Genomic DNA, 23294 nt, shown 5'->3' on the forward strand with positions numbered 1-23294 from the left:
GAGTGAGTGGGTGGATAGGTGAGAGAGTAGGTAGGTGGTGAGTGAGTGGGTGGATAGGTGAGCGAGAGAGAGAGAGTAGGTGGGTGGTGAGTGAGGAGTGGATAGGTGAGTGGATCGGAAGGTGAGTAAGAGAGAACTACCACAGTGAAGAACAAAGACAAGCGCTGGGTCCACAACGGGGTGTTCACAGGGACGACAACAACAGAGACACTTAAACAAGAAAACAAACTATGTTAAAGATGGAAGTAAAGTTGAATTTATTTACAACATATTTACTAAAAGCTGGGCTTTGATATTAGTCATTGTGGCCAACTCGAATCGTGATAATAAATATACTCAAGAAAATGGACCAACCAACACTCAGAAAGGTCATGTGTCAAATATTCTGTGATATAACAGCAGTAATAACTGATATATACGTCTTATGGCCTCAGATGCTACACATATATCTTCATCGGCCCGACAACACCATTTCCGTATGTCAGAGCGAGTATATAGCGAAGGAACAGATACACGAAATAAGAATGATATTAGTGAAAGTGAAGGACGTCAGACTCCTACAGGAACTTCCCAAAGCTTTGGATATTTTTTCCAACCCCCCTTTGAACTTTTCGCGTTCCTCCTGTTCTGTAGCTGATGTTGAGTTGCCGGATGAGAAGTTGCTGGATGTTGAAGGTCTCGACATGACTGTATCGTCAGCAACAGTCCCCGTCACCAATGGATACGGGACTGAAGTTGTCGTTGGTCCAGTTGTCTTGTAGGGGTTGTCTCCCCAACCTGTGTTACCTCCCTTTGCCGGTTGATTAACACTGCTGTTATCACATGCTACAAGTCAAAAACGAAAAATGGTTTTATGTCAAACTGCACCGTTTTTCACCAACAGGCAACGTCGTTATAATGAATATGTTATTCCAGTATATATTTCACAATATGGACCACAATAAGATGGTATTTATACACACACATTTGCAAGTTGAAAGGGAATGAAAACACATTTTTCTGTGCGTGCTCATTATGGTTTGTCACAATTCGTTTATAAAGTTATTCGTAGACTGGAAAGTGTACCACACAAAATGAAACAATCGGGGTATTCACCATGGCTACAATAATATATGTAAAGTGGGATGTTCAGGTGTCATACGGCTTATGACGTCATATTTATTTATGACGTCATTGTATTCCAGAGTGACGTCTCACATATGAGGAGATGTAGACAGAACAACCTGCTGAGTTACTTTGGTCCTAAGTTACCGATATCGTTTGTTTAAACAATGTTTTTTAGTTGATCAGTTATTTGTTTTCCAATAATTTATACGACCGCCTCCGTGGTCTAGTGGTGTGTGCGCATTACCCTGTCTGGCATTAGGGGCTAAAACAAGAACTCGTCGGATCGGAGTCAGTGTACTGAGCCTCAGTGGGGTATTCATGTTAAAATGCGGCATGGTATCTCACGGTTGGCTGTCACTTTAAAATCGGCATCAGTCTGGACTCTCACACACACGCACGCACGCACGCACGCACACATGCACGCACGCTCGCTCGCTCGCACGCACACACGCTCGCACGCACGCACGCTCGCTCGCACGCACGCACGCACGCACGCTCGCACGCACACACGCACGCACGCTCGCTCGCTCGCTCGCTCGTACGCACGCGCGCACGCACGCACGCACGCTCGCACGCACACACACACGCTCGCACGCACGCACGCACGCACGCACACACGTGCATACACTTCGCTATATAAGTGCACTAATCTTAGACGCGACGTTAAACCCCATTTCACCTTACCTCCAATACTTTATTGCTGCTATTACTTAGTATGCAAAGCGTGGGAAGTATAGGGTTTGAAAAAACCAAGCATCGAATTATAGAAAACAAAGTTAATCTGAAAATAACATATCTTTGTGATTGTACTCACCTGTATATACTTATGTCTTACCTGGTGATGCGGAGTTGGGGCCACATGCACTTCTGGAAGGGTCTTTCTTTCCTGGAACTAGAATAAAGAGCAAAATATGATCTCATGGGAAACACGGGCAAGTATTTCACAAGTCGTTCATCTCTCCGAACCTGCTTGTCCTTTGCTCGCGTGAAATAATGACGATACCAGGTGATCTCGAAATGTTGAGCGTATCCTGCCCCGGCACCCGTTACAAACACATGCAACGGAAAGTCAACCCCGTCTTTGACATGAGTCGACGTACATACATATGTACCTACCCCGGGGGGAATTTGGTTAGCCTAGTGATGGAAGTGTTCGCGCGGCACGGTCACGAACCTGGTCTGAACCCCTAAGTGTGTGCATTCCGTGGCAGATATCTTTCACTGGATTACTGCGAAAAGCGGCGATTAAACGCCATCGACTCCGTTAACTGTATCACTGACTCACCCGTCGCGAAACACTCTGAACGGCAGATACCTCTACAGCATCTCCCCGTGGTGAAGATGTTTCAGTCGGCGTCGACTTTTCAGGTGGGGACACAGGATTTCCCGTTCAAACATAGCCAGGGTTACAGTGTGGTTTTGATTCTGAAGTGGTGACTTCGTTATTGTCACTCTGTGCTGATATTGGTCCATATTCCCGAGGCAAGTGAGTTAACTGACTATAAATTTTAAAAGTCCAGTTTCAACCCTTGCCGAAATAGGCTGGTATTATGGAGTTACATTTTGGCTGGACTAACGAGTCTATGCATAGTCCAATCAAAATCGCGCACTGAAATCGAAATCCGGTTCTTTGAGTGTCATGCAGATTTCGGTCGACTGCAGGATTTGCAAAGCATGTGCACCGCTAACTCGTTGTTAACAGATAAATCTTTTCATGCTTTTAATCAAGGTGCTCACGTGATTTGATGCACTTCGCGATGTAAGACTCGTTTTATCACAATATAGATCTTGATTATCAATCAGATCGTCTTGACTGGGCGCCACCGTTTTGTTTGAAGCAAATGCAAGTGATACGAGAGGTTGAATCTGATTGGTCAATAGGAGAGGCATAGAAAGGACATAACTCGTAATAGCCACTGGTGGCGCTACGATCGAGCCTAGGAATTCCAGCCTAGTTCGGTAAGGGTGGAAACTGGACTTTTAAAGTCAGTTAACTCTCTTGCCTCGGGAAGATGATATTGGTCATGTATACTCCCAATATATTAACCAGCAAGACATTAAATTCGTTATCCTCTCTGATTGGGCAGGATTAAGCAGGCTACCGTCTCCCTATGCAAGAAGTCTAGTTTGTGGAGTGAAGACAGGATACTGGCCTCTCAGCACCTACGGTGTTACTGATTCTTCAAAGGACCAACCTAAGATTTAAAAATTGTTGCCTCTCTTTCAGGAACCATCGGGGAAAAATGAACCTTCAGGGACAACAAAGTAAGGACAAGACTATGCTCTATGTCATTGAAAGAAATCAAACTACACTATTTTGTCATTCTGAATCTTTATGCATAGGTCTAAATATGAAACAGATGAGGCGGTTTCATTGGCCTCTGTTATTTCTAGTTTGGTCGAGTAACTCAGCGGAAGGTGATTGTCTATTTGACAATTATTTAACAAAATAACATCGATATACCTGAAGCGTAAGTAAAATGTCTTGGGAAAATTCCCGTGTTCTGATTTTGCCAGTCCGAACATAAATCCGATTCATTTGAACAAAGAATGAGTGAGTGAGTATGGTTTTACGCCGCTTTTAGCAATATTGCAGCAATAGCACGACGGGGGACATCAGAAATGGGCTTCACACATTGTACCCATGTCGGGAATTGAACCCGGGTCTTCGGCGTGACGAGCGAACGCTTTAACCACTAGGCTACCCGACCTTCCATTTGATTAAAGCGATTAGAGATTCACGTTGGCCCCATAGAGATGCGTACGTCTTGCCTTAATGCCCTTTCCCCAAATTTGACTGACACACACACACACACACACACACACACACACACACACACACACACACACACACACACACACACACACACACACACACACACACACACACACACACACACACACACACACACACACACTAACACTAACACTAACACTAACACACACACACTAACACACACAACACACACCTCAGACCCAATTTCACCTCACCTTACCTTACACAATAACGATGGTGTGACAGGCTCACATTGACGAAAGGTTACCTGAAGGTAAATGTGAGGGTAAACATATTGTAGAAAAATCAATATACCAGCCACTCACCCACACCCACACGTTCACATTCAGACATACAATCAGAAACAAACGCACTTGTTGATATGAGTTCTTTAGTTACTTACCGGGAGGCAATGGTGTGACAGGTCGTATGGTGTTATTGCAGAAATCCTTTACACCTGAAGAAAAGAAAACACGTTTACTACTTGAAATATATGGCTGTAGTTCCGGTTGCGAAAAGATCATACTCGGAACACAAGTTGGATATGACACTCATGGAAGCAGATCCTGGCGTGACTAAGGGGAGCAACTTTATGTGCAGTCGTACATGAAGTTATGCACACATCCTGAAAAGAACAACTCATATCTTAAGATTTGTATTGAGTACACGTGAGACATTATTACCACAGAATGCTTATTCCAGGTGTTCATGCTTACTCTAGGTGTTAATCAATGCTCACTCTAGGTGTTAACCAATGCTTACTCTAGGTGTTAAACAATGCTTACTCTAGGTGTTAATCAATGCTCACTCTGGGCGTTAACCAATGCTTACTCTAGGTGTTAACCAATGCTTACTCTAGGTGTTAAACAATGCTTACTCTAGGTGTTAACCAATGCTTACTCTTGGTGCTAATCAATGCTTACTCTAGGCGTTAACCAATGCTTACTCTAGGTGTTAACCAATGCTTACTCTAGGTGTTAATCAATGCTTACTCTCGGTGTTAACCAATGCTTACTCTAGGTGTTAACCAATGCTTACTCTTGATGTAAATCAATGCTTACTCTAGGTGTTAACCAATGTTTATTCTAGGTGTTAATCAATGCTTACTCTTGGTGTTAATCAATGCTCACTCTAGGTGTAAACCCATGCTTATCCAAGGTGTTAACCAATGCTTACTCTAGGTGTTAACCAATGCTTACTCTTGGTGCTAATCAATGCTTACTCTAGGCGTTAACCAATGCTTACTCTAGGTGTTAACCAATGCTTAGTCTAGGTGTTAACCAATGCTTACTCTAGGTGTTAAACAATGCTTACTCTAGGTGTTAATCAATGCTCACTCTGGGCGTTAACCAATGCTTATTCTAGGTGTTAACCAATGCTTACTCTAGGTGTTAAACAATGCTTACTCTAGGTGTTAACCAATGCTTACTCTTGGTGCTAATCAATGCTTACTCTAGGCGTTAACCAATGCTTACTCTAGGTGTTAACCAATGCTTACTCTAGGTGTTAATCAATGCTTACTCTCGGTGTTAACCAATGCTTACTCTAGGTGTTAACCAATGCTTACTCTTGATGTAAATCAATGCTTACTCTAGGTGTTAACCAATGTTTATTCTAGGTGTTAATCAATGCTTACTCTTGGTGTTAATCAATGCTCACTCTAGGTGTAAACCCATGCTTATCCAAGGTGTTAACCAATGCTTACTCTAGGTGTTAACCAATGCTTACTCTAGGTGTTAATCAATGCTCACTCTAGGTGTTAATCAATGCTCACTCTAAGTGTTAACCAATGCTTTCTCTTGATGTTAATCAATGCTTACTCTTGATGTTAATCAATGCTTACTCTTGATGTTAATCAATGCTTACTCTAGCAGTTAACAAATGCTTACTCTAGGTGTTAATCAATGCTTACTCTTGGTGTTAACCAATGCTGACTCTAGGTGTCAAGCAATACTTACTCTTGATGTTAACCCGTGCTTACGCTAGATGTTAACCAATGCTTACTGTAGGTGTTGATCAGGTGTAATGTCGAAATTATCGATTGACCAGTACTGAATAAATATCAACTATTGAGTTTGTGGCATGACGATTCCATCAACTGCTACACTCCCATTCTACCCTTGCCGTTGCAGATGCTGCAGTTGTGTCAGTCGTGGTCGTCACTTACTAACCCACGGACTCCTTGTTCCTTCTTAATTCTACTGCATTAAAACACTGAAGTTCCATTGTCCGACTCAGTCATAGAAAAGTTTGGATCTTTACTTGAGACAGAATATTTATTTCTGTCAGTGGTTCAAAACCTAGGCGGGGCGGTGGGGTAGCCTAGTGGTTAAAGCGTTCGCTCGTCACGCTGAAGACCCGGGTTACAGTGAACGATATGTATTTCTATTCAAAAACCTGAGGACAATTCCCCAAGAATTTTCGGGAACAAATCCAAGCCCCAGGAACACAAGTGGACGCTCCTAAGTAGATACACACTACTTGATCAATGACGAATATAACTACAATATATATTCTTACCGAACACCCAGTCTGCTTGATTCTCACTGAAGGCACTCATATATTGATGCATTGCCAAGTCAGGTGCGGACAATCTCAACAGTGTTTCGTTCCTCAAATCACATCCCTCAAACAGCAAGGTATTTCCCGAATAATTTACCCGAAAGGTTCGGAAATCGCTGCATCTGTTCCCCTGTTGCATTCTTCCGTTCTTGAGGACACGTAAACCTTTGAAGGTGGATCCATATCCCGTTGCTATGGTGGTTGTTACTGAGTAGGCTGCTCTGTTGTCAATTTGAATCTCGTGTCGGCGAATTGCAAATGCCATCCGATTCATATTGTGAAATGCTAGAGACAACTTCCCACATCCTTTGACCTTGAATGTCATGGAAGGTGACATATTTATGCCGTCGGGCGAGAGCGGCAGGTAGCCAATACTTCTGGAGGTATGGACCTCTATAATTCAGAACATGTAATAGAATTAGTTGTATATAGAAATATTTCCTATGTACATATGTATAATCGTGTTCGAGAAAAGCAAGTCAGATATGTATTTCATTGAGTCGAAAACGTCCTGGTTGACAAATCTGATAAGCGATTAATGTGATATTCTGTTGTATAGAGTAAGTACGAATGAGATATATATTGTTTCGATAATTCGTAAACTCGAACTCCTTTAACTCGATACGTCGTGTACGTCGAATACGTTTTAATTAGCCTGTCAGAATCCCCAGCCTAACAATATACCCTTACATGAATGTAGACACTTCGCTTGTCTCGAAGTATGGAAAACTCGATATATCGCTTATATCGTTGTAACTTTATTAGACTGTTAATGAGGATATAAAATTATCAAAAGTCAAAATAAAAACAAAGGAATTATATGTTGTTTAGATATTTGGACACACAGGCACGCACTCACTCATTCACTCACTCACTCACCCACCCACTCACTCACTCACTCACTCACTCACTCACTCACTCACTCACTCACGCACGCACGCACACACACGCACGCGCACGCACGCACAGATATCGGCTGTGACTAAGGGGAGCAACTTTATGTGCAGTCGTACATGAAGTTATGCACACATCCTGAAAAGAACAACTCATATCTTAAGATTTGTATTGAGTACACGTGAGACATTATTACCACAGAATGCTTATTCCAGGTGTTCATGCTTACTCTAGGTGTTAATCAATGCTCACTCTAGGTGTTAACCAATGCTTACTCTAGGTGTTAAACAATGCTTACTCTAGGTGTTAATCAATGCTCACTCTGGGCGTTAACCAATGCTTACTCTAGGTGTTAACCAATGCTTACTCTAGGTGTTAAACAATGCTTACTCTAGGTGTTAACCAATGCTTACTCTTGGTGCTAATCAATGCTTACTCTAGGCGTTAACCAATGCTTACTCTAGGTGTTAACCAATGCTTACTCTAGGTGTTAATCAATGCTTACTCTCGGTGTTAACCAATGCTTACTCTAGGTGTTAACCAATGCTTACTCTTGATGTAAATCAATGCTTACTCTAGGTGTTAACCAATGTTTATTCTAGGTGTTAATCAATGCTTACTCTTGGTGTTAATCAATGCTCACTCTAGGTGTAAACCCATGCTTATCCAAGGTGTTAACCAATGCTTACTCTAGGTGTTAACCAATGCTTACTCTTGGTGCTAATCAATGCTTACTCTAGGCGTTAACCAATGCTTACTCTAGGTGTTAACCAATGCTTAGTCTAGGTGTTAACCAATGCTTACTCTAGGTGTTAAACAATGCTTACTCTAGGTGTTAATCAATGCTCACTCTGGGCGTTAACCAATGCTTATTCTAGGTGTTAACCAATGCTTACTCTAGGTGTTAAACAATGCTTACTCTAGGTGTTAACCAATGCTTACTCTTGGTGCTAATCAATGCTTACTCTAGGCGTTAACCAATGCTTACTCTAGGTGTTAACCAATGCTTACTCTAGGTGTTAATCAATGCTTACTCTCGGTGTTAACCAATGCTTACTCTAGGTGTTAACCAATGCTTACTCTTGATGTAAATCAATGCTTACTCTAGGTGTTAACCAATGTTTATTCTAGGTGTTAATCAATGCTTACTCTTGGTGTTAATCAATGCTCACTCTAGGTGTAAACCCATGCTTATCCAAGGTGTTAACCAATGCTTACTCTAGGTGTTAACCAATGCTTACTCTAGGTGTTAATCAATGCTCACTCTAGGTGTTAATCAATGCTCACTCTAAGTGTTAACCAATGCTTTCTCTTGATGTTAATCAATGCTTACTCTTGATGTTAATCAATGCTTACTCTTGATGTTAATCAATGCTTACTCTAGCAGTTAACAAATGCTTACTCTAGGTGTTAATCAATGCTTACTCTTGGTGTTAACCAATGCTGACTCTAGGTGTCAAGCAATACTTACTCTTGATGTTAACCCGTGCTTACGCTAGATGTTAACCAATGCTTACTGTAGGTGTTGATCAGGTGTAATGTCGAAATTATCGATTGACCAGTACTGAATAAATATCAACTATTGAGTTTGTGGCATGACGATTCCATCAACTGCTACACTCCCATTCTACCCTTGCCGTTGCAGATGCTGCAGTTGTGTCAGTCGTGGTCGTCACTTACTAACCCACGGACTCCTTGTTCCTTCTTAATTCTACTGCATTAAAACACTGAAGTTCCATTGTCCGACTCAGTCATAGAAAAGTTTGGATCTTTACTTGAGACAGAATATTTATTTCTGTCAGTGGTTCAAAACCTAGGCGGGGCGGTGGGGTAGCCTAGTGGTTAAAGCGTTCGCTCGTCACGCTGAAGACCCGGGTTACAGTGAACGATATGTATTTCTATTCAAAAACCTGAGGACAATTCCCCAAGAATTTTCGGGAACAAATCCAAGCCCCAGGAACACAAGTGGACGCTCCTAAGTAGATACACACTACTTGATCAATGACGAATATAACTACAATATATATTCTTACCGAACACCCAGTCTGCTTGATTCTCACTGAAGGCACTCATATATTGATGCATTGCCAAGTCAGGTGCGGACAATCTCAACAGTGTTTCGTTCCTCAAATCACATCCCTCAAACAGCAAGGTATTTCCCGAATAATTTACCCGAAAGGTTCGGAAATCGCTGCATCTGTTCCCCTGTTGCATTCTTCCGTTCTTGAGGACACGTAAACCTTTGAAGGTGGATCCATATCCCGTTGCTATGGTGGTTGTTACTGAGTAGGCTGCTCTGTTGTCAATTTGAATCTCGTGTCGGCGAATTGCAAATGCCATCCGATTCAAATTGTGAAATGCTAGAGACAACTTCCCACATCCTTTGACCTTGAATGTCATGGAAGGTGACATATTTATGCCGTCGGGCGAGAGCGGCAGGTAGCCAATACTTCTGGAGGTATGGACCTCTATAATTCAGAACATGTAATAGAATTAGTTGTATATAGAAATATTTCCTATGTACATATGTATAATCGTGTTCGAGAAAAGCAAGTCAGATATGTATTTCATTGAGTCGAAAACGTCCTGGTTGACAAATCTGATAAGCGATTAATGTGATATTCTGTTGTATAGAGTAAGTACGAATGAGATATATATTGTTTCGATAATTCGTAAACTCGAACTCCTTTAACTCGATACGTCGTGTACGTCGAATACGTTTTAATTAGCCTGTCAGAATCCCCAGCCTAACAATATACCCTTACATGAATGTAGACACTTCGCTTGTCTCGAAGTATGGAAAACTCGATATATCGCTTATATCGTTGTAACTTTATTAGACTGTTAATGAGGATATAAAATTATCAAAAGTCAAAATAAAAACAAAGGAATTATATGTTGTTTAGATATTTGGACACACAGGCACGCACTCACTCATTCACTCACTCACTCACCCACCCACTCACTCACTCACTCACTCACTCACTCACGCACGCACGCACACACACGCACGCGCACGCACGCACACACACACACACACTCACGCACGCACGCACGCACGCACACAGTGACACACACACACACACACACGCACGCACACACACACACACGCATGCACACAGTGACACACACACACATGCACACACACACACACGCACGCACACACACACACGCACGCACACAGTGACACAGACACACATGCACACACACCCACAGTGACACAGACACACACACACACACACACACGCACGCACGCGCGCACACAGTGACACAGACACATGCACACACATGCACACACGCACGCACGCACGCACACACACACACACACGCATGCACACAGTGACACACACACACATGCACACACACACACGCACGCACACACACACACACGCACGCACGCACGCACGCACACAGTGACACACACACATGCACACACACACACACGCATGCACACAGTGACACTCACACACATGCACACACACACACACACACACGCACGCACACAGTGACACAGACACACATGCACACACACCCACAGTGACACAGACACAGACACACACACACACACACACACACACACACACACACACACACACACACACACACACACACACGCACGCACGCACGCACGCACGCACGCACGCACGCACGCACGCACGCGCGCACACAGTGACACAATCACACATGCATACACAACTACCGGGTATCATAGCCATGTTTCCTTTGTTGTATTATATTAAAAAATGCCTCACCTTTTATGATGTGGTTCTTGGGCAAAGGTGGCGTGAAATGTGGGTCCTTGCAAACCTCCCCTACATTGGTACAAGTGAAACTGATATATTATGCTAGGTGACTTTAGTACGCAAATCACAATTCAACATTTGACTTTTGAAAATACTTGATTCCGACTGGTCAGTCATTATTTCTATTTTTAGAATTTTTGTAACAGTTCCATATCATCATTATTAGTATTATATTCAGTCGACGGCACTATTCATTACTGCTTCAGGTGAGGTGAGGTGAGGTGAGGTGAGGTGAGGTGAGGTGAGGTGAGGTGAAATTGGGTTTAACGTCGCGTCCAAGATTATTGCACTGATATAGCGACGTGCATGTACGTGTGTGTTTTTGTGTAGCTGCTTGTCTTGTCCGGACTGATGCCGATTTATAGTGCTAGCTCACTGAGATACTATGCCGCAGTTTAACATGAATACCCCACTCAGTCACAGTATACTGACTCCGAGCCGACCAGTCCTTTTTTAAGCCCCTTAATGCCGAGCACCAGACAGGGTAACAACAAGTACAATCTTTTAACGTCTTTTTTTTATGACGCGGTCAGGGATCGAACTCCGGACCTTCCGCTCTCCGGGCGGATGCTCTACCACAAGACCACGGAGGCGGTCATTACTGCTTCAGACAAGCAGGAACCGCTCATCTCGGTTCGATTCCCCAAATCCCCTAGAATTTAGTGTAACAGTATCTATTACTATCAGGACAACGGCAATGATAACTGATTCAGTTGTGAATTATCAACTACAGTAAACTACGTTTATAACGAACACGCGTATAACGAACTAACCGATATAACGAATTTTTTCTGTTGTATATAAGCTGTATATATGCTTATAACGAACTACGGTTATTACGAACTAACATTAGTGGTCCCTTTGAGTTCGTTATAACCGTAGTTTACTGTTTATCAAAATATGCTTACCGTATTTCCACACTGCCTTTTGTTTACTGACCACGGTGACAAACCTTATAGGATTCGCTCTCCGTTGCATCTCAGCGATAAAAAGAGTTGTGTTGCATTGCTTAAATATTTTCATCTTGTCATCTTCCCAGCAAAATTTTAGGACAGAACTTCTCTGGCACATGTCAATTTGACGTCGGGTAACATATTCCTGTTTTAGTTGATGAATGTTGTGTCCAGATTTGATTCGGATTATGTTGCTCCCCAGAGTGACCGCGAATATATTTTGGTAGACATTCACATCTACATGGGAAAACAAAACAGTCACTTCGTCACAGCTGTGGACTGACAGGGCGACCTCCTTCTCCCTTTGAACAGAAGGGAGGTTATACCTGTCCATCTGAAGTCTCTTCGTGTCGTCTGACGAGTGGGTAGTCATGGTATATGTCTTTCTCCCCTCTGACCTACCTTCAACAGGAGAAATGAAATGATCTTATGTTTGGAAGGCTTGAACAATGGGCTGATCATTTATGTTTTGTTGGGGGTCGAAGGTGGTGTAGGGTTTTGAGATTGGTACTGGGGCTGTATAATTGTTTGGTGAGCCACCCTATTGTATGTAACATTGTCTCATGCCCCCCCACCCCCCCCCCACCCCACCCCACCCCCCCACACCCCCATACACACCACTCCTCAGATACATGTAACCTTTCTCCAAGACCCCCTTCCTTATAATAAATAACCAGTCACTAAATATTTTTTTTAAATCATTTATTTAAATATAGAACTGTACAACCCCCCTCTCTTTCCCCTATTTAGTTAAGACACATGTGGCGACCTCTCTATTTTGCTCCCTATTTGTTACCCATCTTGACATCTAGTTACCCTTCGACCCATCTTCCCGAGGCAAGGGAGTTAACTGACTATAAAAGTCAAGTGGAAACTCTGGACGATGCCATTGACCCCAAAGGTACAATCTTCGTATTCTGGGGAAAACCCGTAGAAAGAATATTTTATTGGTCTCTGCTTCAGGCATGCAAAGTGTTTTCTTTGAGAGGAGCCGAACAATTTGTCATATATAAAATTTCATTACAATCAGATCTTCGTTCTCGCTACCGCTAAACAAACATCTGAGGACGTCCCTTTATTGCAGATCACGCCACAACAACCTTTCATCCGACCAATCAGAGCGTGGCTTACCAGATCGGGGATGTGACAGTCGGAATGTGTTTTCGAATCATGCAACCTCGAAATGGTTAACACGAGGTATTCCGAACGTCAGTTACGGGCTGTACGACAGATTCCGTCAAAATGATCGTCTGTCTCTCGCTTCAATCTGATTTAAACATTCCAAAAAGGAAGAGACTTGCCTTAGTCCGTGGGAAATATTGCCACACAATCTCGGCCATCTATTGGACATTCCATTAGAAACGATATTTTCAAAGCGTTGTGTGGAATCGAAGACGCGAGTTTGAAATTAAGCTCGAGAAAGCTGTTTTCTTATTGGCCAATATTAACTTTTTGTCAGTCATTTCATTGGGCGGTCAAAGTTTGCGAAATGTCGTTCTGTAACGGGTTGTCCTAAAATATTTGTTTTGTGGTAGCGAGAACTAAGGTTTGATTTTAATGAGATTGTCCAACGTATGTCCAGTGAGCAATTTTGGTTTTCCAATATTTTCTGGTACTTATTTCAATCCTAGATCACCGCGGAGTACATTCTTTAGACAGGATTGTCTGACATCCTCAACTGTCATAAAGTACACATTCCCGGACCATTCATGTTTTGAGTAAGATTGGAATGAAACGTGAGTGAGCGAATATTGTTTAACGCCGCATCAGCAATCTTGCAGCTAGTAGCGGCGATCGATTATTTGAAATAGTCTTCCGATATAATCAGTATGAGGTTAAAGAAAAGAGATGCTGAGATCGAGAGTATAACTTACAAAACGAACTTTCGGAGAGAAAGTCCCGGGTATTTAGCAGCATAGAATGGAAACGTTATGCACTGGATGCTTAAAACAACTAAAATGTCGGGCAAAAGAAAGTATAAACTCGAAAAATGGATTTGACCCCCAAATTACAAACGTTATACAAATGTTATGAGGATGTTTGTTGTTTAACGCCGCACCCAGACATATTACAGCTATATGACGGCGGTCTGTAAATAATCGAGTCTGGACACGACAATCCAGTGACTGACATCATGAGCATCGACCCACGCAATTGGGACACGATGACATGTATCAACCAAGTCAGCGAGCCTGACCACCCGATCCCGTTAGTCGCCTCTTACGACATAGTCGCCTTTCACGGCAAGAATGGGTTGCTTTATACCTATTCTAACCCGGTTCTCGACGGGCCAGCTCGTAAGTAAACTGTTACTGTCTAAATAAGGCCTCAAGATTAAATTATGAATCAATGTATTGGAAAATGTGGAGTAGTAAATGAAGGGACATGGAAAAGCACCATTAACAGGTTTTCTAGTTAACCAACAATGCATTCCATTATTACGACAAACATAGTCGCCTTTTACGGCAACGTTATTAGGATGAAAACAGTCGCCGAAACACTGTAAACTTAAGGTCAAAATCACAACTATGATACCCATGTCAAAGACATCACCATCGAATATTAATTTCTCGTTTGTTTCATTTTTAGGCACCCTCAAACGTGGGTGTATACTTTCTCTAGCCCGGCAGTTTCTATGACAACTCTAATGCTTACCGAACAGCCACACCACACAGACAGCGGCATAGAGAAGAAGAGTCATGATGACGGACGCCATCTCACAGTCGCCACCCTCATCAACATACCGGACTTTTATAACAGCGCCCTGAAGAAGTACTGCGTTCATGGCTGGCCTCATTAATACAATTTCAGCAACAGAGATTCTAATCATTGCTACAGCAAGGTAACAATGAACACATTAAAACCAAAATGTAATATACACATGCAACTGAAGCCTTGTTGCGAACATAACAATAAAACACAAGGACGTTTTCTTTAGGCACAATGATTTCAATTTTCTGTATGCCGCTGTTTATTTTATGTAAGAATTTTTATTTTATTAACAATGAATAGTATTTGTTCGAACCCTTAAAACTACAATACGAATGAGCTTTGAACGAAAATTTCTCACTTACTTCGATTTCAAATCATCGAATCTTGTGTTTTACAAGTATCTTTTTAAACATAAATTCGTCATTAAGTTAAAGCTATATCATACGCACATGGAATATATTTACATGTACTGGCATTCCTGGCACTTTCTGGCAAGTGTGATTCAATACATTCTACCATGAATTTGGAATTTACTCGATTCTGATTGGTCAATCAGAGGCTATTAAATCACAATAAACCCCCTCTGATTGAAACAGATGGTTTGACGGCCGCATCACCGCGGAAGCTAATATTCATAGAATAGTACTATTTTCAGTCATTGTCGGTAGGCATATTTAAATAACTATATCTACAATTACAGGTTACAAAATGCCCAGATGCGGTTACTACAATATTCAAAGGATGTGTGGCAATACATTTCGTGCAGAAAAAAAACGATAGAAATCAACAAAGGGAATGTATTTACGTTTTGGAGACAACAGAGAGCTTGGAATTTTGGCGCTTTTCTATACACGACTGTGACGTCATATCTTTTGCGTCACAATGAGCGATATGACGTCATAATGGTGACGTGCGATGTAGAGCGAAAGCCTTGCAAAACTTGTTTTGTTTTCTTTCGGGATGCCCACCTCATGTTAGCTTACCAAGTTGACGTGCTTATATGCTTTCAATGCCTGTCACATGTTCGAGTGAAGTATTACGGTGTAAACAAACTGCTTTAGTATATACGGCACCATATTTTGTTCGGTGATTCCGTAATTCAGATCGATAACCCACTCAAAACACTGTACTAAACCCATGCCGCTTCACTCAGTATATTTGCTAACACCAAAGAGTTCGCGTTTTATTTAGTCATGGTAGAATGGAGATAAACAATCTGTGTTTTCAATGTACAGCTAGGTTACCTGTAGATTTAACCGCGCTAAATTTAACATTTGAAACCTCACGCTGCGCGTTCGGTTCCAAATTCAATTTAGCGGGGTTAAATCTACAGGTAACCTAGCTCTACATTGAAAACACAGTATGTTTATCTCCTAATTGAAGACAACCTGGCTGGTAACTTATACCAAAGATGCTGCCAGCCTCCCATCTTCATACCTGCAACTTATTTGATATGTTGCAGTGTTAAATGTTCAACTATACTTATTATCAGTGAGTGAGTGAGTTTGGTTTAACGCCGCTTTTAACATTATTCCAGTTATATCTCGGCGGGTCAGCTTAATGTGGGAGGAAAGCCCGAAGTGATGAAGGTCTCGGACGTTTACCACTTCGGTGAAACCCACGAGCACGGGTATGGTGCTGACAAACCTAGAAACATAATCAGTCGGACCTTATGGATGAAAAATCACATTTTGACTTCTCATTAGATTTTAAAAATACAGTGTCTAAGGAAAACAGGAACACAATGCACAAGCTTCAATTCTTATTTATTACAGAAATACTTGGCATCAAACATTTGGATTATTTTTATGTAAAATCCCATTTCTAGACTTGAAAAAATAACTGTTGTAATAATTTGGATATACTGACTGATTAATCGAAAGTAGACATGTATGATAAAAAAAATTGAAATAATGCTTTTATTACATTACGAACTAACGAGAAAAATAAGATATATTTGTACATTCCGCGTAATATCTACATGGCGATTTAAAAGGAAGTAAGGTCACACGTACGTCTTTCTTTATTCGTCACCACACAATTGTATCCTAGCATCCATGAGGTCCCCTTTCTCCTGTCGGGACACATATAATGTAATTATAAATCAAAGGCAGAGGGTTCTTTAAATTTAATCACCATAGGTTAATATGGAACAACACCAGAGAATAACCATATTCGACCATCCGACGAAACTCCATAGGCCGCAAAAGGAAAAACAGCAGTGAAAATCATATGAATGGAGAACTGAAAATCAGTGATCACACCAGGTGCTCACGAAAAGGGCAAGCATGTCCTGCCCGCCACTCACACAATGGTCAACGTATTGGCAATTGAACTGAATATTTTACTTCATTAAAGCTGGAGTTTTATGGTATGTAAGAAGTAAAGCCTCATATCTCGTTAGCTTTCCTTCCAAATAATTTGGACCAATCGTAGAATGGTACATAAAGTACATATAATTTAATAGAAGCTGTCTGCAACATTTATTCGAAAGTTTCCTTGTAACGACACTTTACATTTCGCGAAGGTTTGGTCCTACGGCGTTGTGTTGTTCGTGCGTAGAAAAAAACAGGTGCATCGTCAGAAGGAAACGCACCTGGCCAAACACACTTTCCCCTCGCAATACATTGTTGGTTTGTGATACAAGGTTGCAACTTTAATCAGAATGAACACGATAGCTCTTGATTGTTTACCTGCTCTTTCTCACGGGAAACATATTTCACAAATACTGACTATGGTTTAGTGATGGCTCGACAAGGCGATGGTGGGTTTGGATGGTGATGATAGAGTAGGCGAAGGATGGTGATGGAGTGGAGGATGGATGGTGATGGTGATGTAACGGGCGTTGGGGGTCGACGGTGATGAGTGGGCGATGGATGGTGATGGAGTGGGCGGTGAACGGTGCAGGTGATGCAGTGGGTGATGGATGGTAATGGAGTAGGCGATGGATGGTGATGAGTAGGCGATGTATGTGATGGAGTGGGTGGTGGATGGTGATAAATGGGCGATGGATGGTGATAGAGTGGGCGATGGATGGTGATAGAGTGGGCGATGGATGGTGATAGAGTGGGCGATGGATGGTGATAAATTGGCGATGGATGTGAAAGAGTGGGTGATGGATGGTGATGGAGTGGGCGTTTGATGGTGATGAGTGGGTGATGAATGGTGATGAGTGGGCGATGGATGGTGATGGAGTGGGCGGTGAACGGTGATTGAGTGGGCGATGGATGGTGATGAGAGGGTGATGGATGGGGATGAGAGGGTGATGAATGGTGATGAGTGGGCGATGGATGGTGATGGAGTGGGCGGTGAACGGTGATTGAGTGGGCGATGGATGGGGATGGAGTGGGCGATGGATGGTGATGGAGTGGGCGATGGATGGTGATGAGTGGGCGATGGATTGTGAAGAGTTGGTGATGGATGGTGATGAGAGGGTGATGAGAGGGTGATGGATGGTGATGGAAAGGGCGATGGATGGTGATGGAGTGGGAGATGGATGGTGATAGAGTGGGTGATGGATGGTGATGGAGTGGGCGATGGATGGTGATGGAGTGGGCGGTGAACGGTGCAGGTGATGCAGTGGGTGATGGATGGTAATGGAGTAGGCGATGGATGGTGATGAGTAGGCGATGTATGTGATGGAGTGGGTGGTGGATGGTGATAAATGGGCGATGGATGGTGATAGAGTGGGCGATGGATGGTGATAGAGTGGGCGATGGATGGTGATAAATTGGCGATGGATGTGAAAGAGTGGGTGATGGATGGTGATGGAGTGGGCGTTTGATGGTGATGAGTGGGTGATGAATGGTGATGAGTGGGCGATGGATGGTGATGGAGTGGGCGGTGAACGGTGATTGAGTGGGCGATGGATGGTGATGAGAGGGTGATGGATGGGGATGAGAGGGTGATAAATGGTGATGAGTGGGCGATGGATGGTGATGGAGTGGGCGGTGAACGGTGATTGAGTGGGCGATGGATGGGGATGGAGTGGGCGATGGATGGTGATGGAGTGGGCGATGGATGGTGATGAGTGGGCGATGGATTGTGAAGAGTTGGTGATGGATGGTGATGAGAGGGTGATGGATGGTGATGAGAGGGTGATGGATGGTGATGGAAAGGGCGATGGATGGTGATGGAGTGGGAGATGGATGGTGATAGAGTGGGTGATGGATGGTGATGGAGTGGGTGATGGATGGTGATGGAGTGGGTGATGGCTGTGATAGAGTGGGCGATGGATGGTGATGAGTGGGCGATGGATGGTGATGAGTGGGTGATGGATGGTGATAGAGTGGGCGATGGATGGTGATGAGTGGGCGATGGATGGTGATGAGTGGGTGATGGATGGTGATAGAGTGGGCAATGGATGGTGATGAGTGGGCGATGGATGGTGAAGAGTTGGTGATGGATGGTGATGAGAGGGTGATGGATGGTGATGAGAGGGTGATGGATGGGGATGGAAAGGGCGATGGATGGCGATGGAGTGGGCGATGGATGGTGATAGAGTGGGCGATGGATGGTGATAGAGCGGGCGATGGCTGTGATGGAGTGGGTGATGGATGGTGATAGAGTGGGCGATGGATGGTGATAGAGTGGGCGATGGATGGTGATAGAGTGGGCGATGGATGGTGATAGAGTGGGCGATGGCTGTGATGGAGTGGGTGATGGATGGTGATAGAGTGAGCGATGGATGGTGATAGAGCGGGCGATGGCTGTGATGGAGTGGGTGATGGATGGTGATAGAATGGGTGATGGATGGTGATAGAGTGGGTGATGGATGGTGATAGAGTGGGTGATGGATGGTGATAGAGTGGGCGATGGCTGTGATGGAGTGGGTGATGGATGATGATAGAGCGGGCGATGGATGGTGATAGAGCGGGCGATGGCTGTGATGGAGTGGGTGATGGATGGTGATAGAGTGGGCGATGGCTGTGATGGAGTGGGTGATGGATGGTGATAGAGCGGGCGATGGATGGTGATAGAGCGGGCGATGGCTGTGATGGAGTGGGTGATGGATGGTGATAGAGTGGGTGATGGATGGTGATAGAGTGGGTGATGGATGGTGATAGAGTGGGTGATGGATGGTGATAGAGTGGGTGATGGATGGTGATAGAGTGGGTGATAGATGGTGATAGAGTGGGCGATGGATGGTGATAGAGTGAGCGATGGATGGTGATAGAGCGGGCGATGGCTGTGATGGAGTGGGTGATGGATGGTGATAGAGTGGGTGATGGATGGTGATAGAGTGGGTGATGGATGGTGATAGAGTGGGTGATAGATGGTGATAGAGTGGGCGATGGATGGTGATAGAGTGGGTGATGGATGGTGATAGAGTGGGTGATAGATGGTGATAGAGTGGGCGATGGCTGTGATGGAGTGGGTGATGGATGGTGATAGAGTGGGTGATAGATGGTGATAGAGCGGGCGATGGCTGTGATGGAGTGGGTGATGGATGGTGATAGAGTGGGTGATGGATGGTGATAGAGTGGGTGATAGATGGTGATAGAGTGGGTGATGGATGGTGATAGAGTGAGCGATGGATGGTGATAGAGTGGGTGATGGATGGTGATAGAGTGGGTGATAGATGGTGATAGAGTGGGCGATGGCTGTGATGGAGTGGGTGATGGATGATGATTGAGTGGGCGATGGCTGTGATGGAGTGGGTGATGGATGGTGATAGAGTGGGCGATGGATGGTGATAGAGTGGGTGATGGATGGTGATAGAGTGGGTGATAGATGGTGATAGAGTGGGTGATGGATGGTGATAGAGTGAGCGATGGATGGTGATAGAGTGGGTGATGGATGGTGATAGAGTGGGTGATAGATGGTGATAGAGTGGGCGATGGCTGTGATGGAGTGGGTGATGGATGATGATTGAGTGGGCGATGGCTGTGATGGAGTGGGTGATGGATGGTGATAGAGTGGGTGATAGATGGTGATAGAGTGGGCGATGGCTGTGATGGAGTGGGTGATGGATGATGATTGAGTGGGCGATGGCTGTGATGGAGTGGGTGATGGATGGTGATAGAGTGGGCGATGGATGGTGATGAGTGGGCGATGGATGGTGATGAGTGGGTGATGGATGGTGATAGAGTGGGCAATGGATGGTGATGAGTGGGCGATGGATGGTGAAGAGTTGGTGATGGATGGTGATGAGAGGGTGATGGATGGTGATGAGAGGGTGATGGATGGGGATGGAAAGGGCGATGGATGGCGATGGAGTGGGCGATGGATGGTGATAGAGTGGGCGATGGATGGTGATAGAGCGGGCGATGGCTGTGATGGAGTGGGTGATGGATGGTGATAGAGTGGGCGATGGATGGTGATAGAGTGGGCGATGGATGGTGATAGAGTGGGCGATGGATGGTGATAGAGTGGGCGATGGCTGTGATGGAGTGGGTGATGGATGGTGATAGAGTGGGTGATGGATGGTGATAGAGTGGGTGATGGATGGTGATAGAGTGGGTGATAGATGGTGATAGAGTGGGCGATGGCTGTGATGGAGTGAGCGATGGATGGTGATAGAGCGGGCGATGGCTGTGATGGAGTGGGTGATGGATGGTGATAGAGTGGGTGATGGATGGTGATAGAGTGGGTGATGGATGGTGATAGAGTGGGTGATGGATGGTGATAGAGTGGGTGATGGATGATGATTGAGTGAGCGATGGCTGTGATGGAGTGGGCGATGGATGGTGATAGAGTGGGCGATGGCTGTGATGGAGTGGGCGATGGCTGTGATGGAGTGGGTGATGGATGGTGATAGAGTGGGCGATGGCTGTGATGGAGTGGGCGATGGCTGTGATGGAGTGGGTGATGGATGGTGATAGAGTGGGCGATGGCTGTGATAGTGTGGGCGATGGCTGTGATGGAGTGGGCGATGGCTGTGATGGAGTGGGCGATGGCTGTGATAGTGTGGGCGATGGCTGTGATGGAGTGGGCGATGGCTGTGATGGAGTGGGTGATGGATGGTGATAGAGTGGGCGATGGCTGTGATGGAGTGGGCGATGGCTGTGATGGAGTGGGTGATGGATGGTGATAGAGTGGGCGATGGCTGTGATGGAGTGGGTGATGGATGGTGATAGAGTGGGCGATGGCTGTGATAGTGTGGGCGATGGCTGTGATGGAGTGGGCGATGGCTGTGATGGAGTGGGCGATGGCTGTGATAGTGTGGGCGATGGCTGTGATGGAGTGGGCGATGGCTGTGATGGAGTGGGCGATGGCTGTGATGGAGTGGGTGATGGATGGTGATAGAGTGGGCGATGGCTGTGATGGGGTGGGTGATGGATGATGATTGAGTGGGCGATGGCTGTGATGGAGTAGTGATGGATGGGCAATGGATGATGATGATGATGATGATGATGATGATGATGATGATGATGTAGAAGGCGATGGGCCCACCATTTGTTATTTTTTCTGGGGGGATCTCTTCCACCGTATGGCAAGAGTAATTCTGCTTATCCTTCACGTGAACACCTCGTGTCATTAATTTTCACCGCCATTTTGCCTTTTGAAGACCATGGAATCTGTTTTGGCCGATTATTTTCTTGCATTGACGTCCTATATTTAAGGGTCTATATTTTCTTTAATTTTTTTCGACAATACATTTTAGGACGCCAAGCATGTCCAACGAACAGACCTGGGTAATTTCTTTATGTTGATGTGGAACAAATTATTTTGTTAAGACAAAACATTAACTGGTCCGTCCCTTAAGGTGAATTGCAAGTTTAGGTGCCGAATGTTAATCCAGTGACATTGGTGGTTACCATGGAAATAGCTTCAGACTCAATTACACTTAAAACAGATTGGTATTTAAATAGATTGTTGAGCACACTGAGGCGTTGTGAGTCTCTGTGTAGAATAATGTCCTGTATTTATCCGTGGTTGTGGCCATAGGTTAGATCGTATGTTTGTTGTGTGTTTCTTTAGTGTTGCAATGATAGTAGTAGCGTGCGACTATGCTTGTCCTAAGAGGCGACTAACGGGATCGGGTGGTCAGGCTCGCCTACTTGGTTGAAGCATGTCATAGTATCCCAGTGGCGTGGATCGATGCTCACGATGTCAATCGCTGGATTGTCTGTTCCAAAGTCGATTATTCACAAACCGCCGTCATATAGGTGGAATATTGCTGAGTGCAGTAAAGGGATAAGTATTAGGCGAGTCAGCATACAGTGCCTGAGTGGGGTACCCATGTCCGACTGCGGCATGGTATCTCAGTGTGCAAGCATTATAACACATTATAACACACATACGTGCATACACGTCGCTGTAAAAGGGAAATAACCTTGAACGCGACGAGAAGGCCCATTTCACCTCACCTCATCTCTGAACGGGCTTTATGCTATTGGTGTAGTCAGTTCGAGTCCTCCATCAAAGAGACCAGTATGTTTTTTAATGTAACTTTTGCCCGATAACACACACACACACACACACACACACACACACACACACACACACACACACACACACACACACACACACACACACACACAC

General features: G+C 44.3%; 3 protein-coding genes across 3 annotated transcripts; all 3 read right to left on the minus strand.

Moving 5' to 3' along the window:
* Window positions 1-288: 288 nt before the first annotated feature.
* Window positions 289-6834, minus strand: LOC124126097. The gene is made up of 4 exons (XM_048386307.1): window positions 6404-6834; window positions 4287-4340; window positions 1943-1999; window positions 289-825 (listed from the first exon to the last, which is right to left on the minus strand). Exons 1-4 carry the CDS (start codon window positions 6780-6782, stop codon window positions 482-484), a joined length of 834 nt encoding a protein of 277 aa, XP_048242264.1. The 5' UTR covers window positions 6783-6834; the 3' UTR covers window positions 289-481.
* A 608-nt stretch (window positions 6835-7442) lies between these two features.
* Window positions 7443-14892, minus strand: LOC124147496. The gene is made up of 5 exons (XM_048386483.1): window positions 14751-14892; window positions 12051-12497; window positions 11092-11151; window positions 9373-9807; window positions 7443-7477 (listed from the first exon to the last, which is right to left on the minus strand). Exons 1-5 carry the CDS (start codon window positions 14890-14892, stop codon window positions 7443-7445), a joined length of 1119 nt encoding a protein of 372 aa, XP_048242440.1.
* Window positions 14893-17546: 2654 nt separating this feature from the next.
* LOC125374821 (mucin-3A-like) lies at window positions 17547-23124 on the minus strand. The gene is made up of 2 exons (XM_048386484.1): window positions 23120-23124; window positions 17547-22110 (listed from the first exon to the last, which is right to left on the minus strand). The coding sequence occupies exons 1-2, from the start codon at window positions 23122-23124 to the stop codon at window positions 17547-17549; spliced, it is 4569 nt and encodes a 1522-aa protein (XP_048242441.1).
* Between the last annotated feature and the right edge of the window lie 170 nt (window positions 23125-23294).

Source organism: Haliotis rufescens, unplaced genomic scaffold, assembly GCF_023055435.1.
Source record: "Haliotis rufescens isolate VD_foot unplaced genomic scaffold, xgHalRufe1.0.p SCAF_6, whole genome shotgun sequence".
Lineage (NCBI taxonomy): Eukaryota > Metazoa > Mollusca > Gastropoda > Lepetellida > Haliotidae > Haliotis > Haliotis rufescens.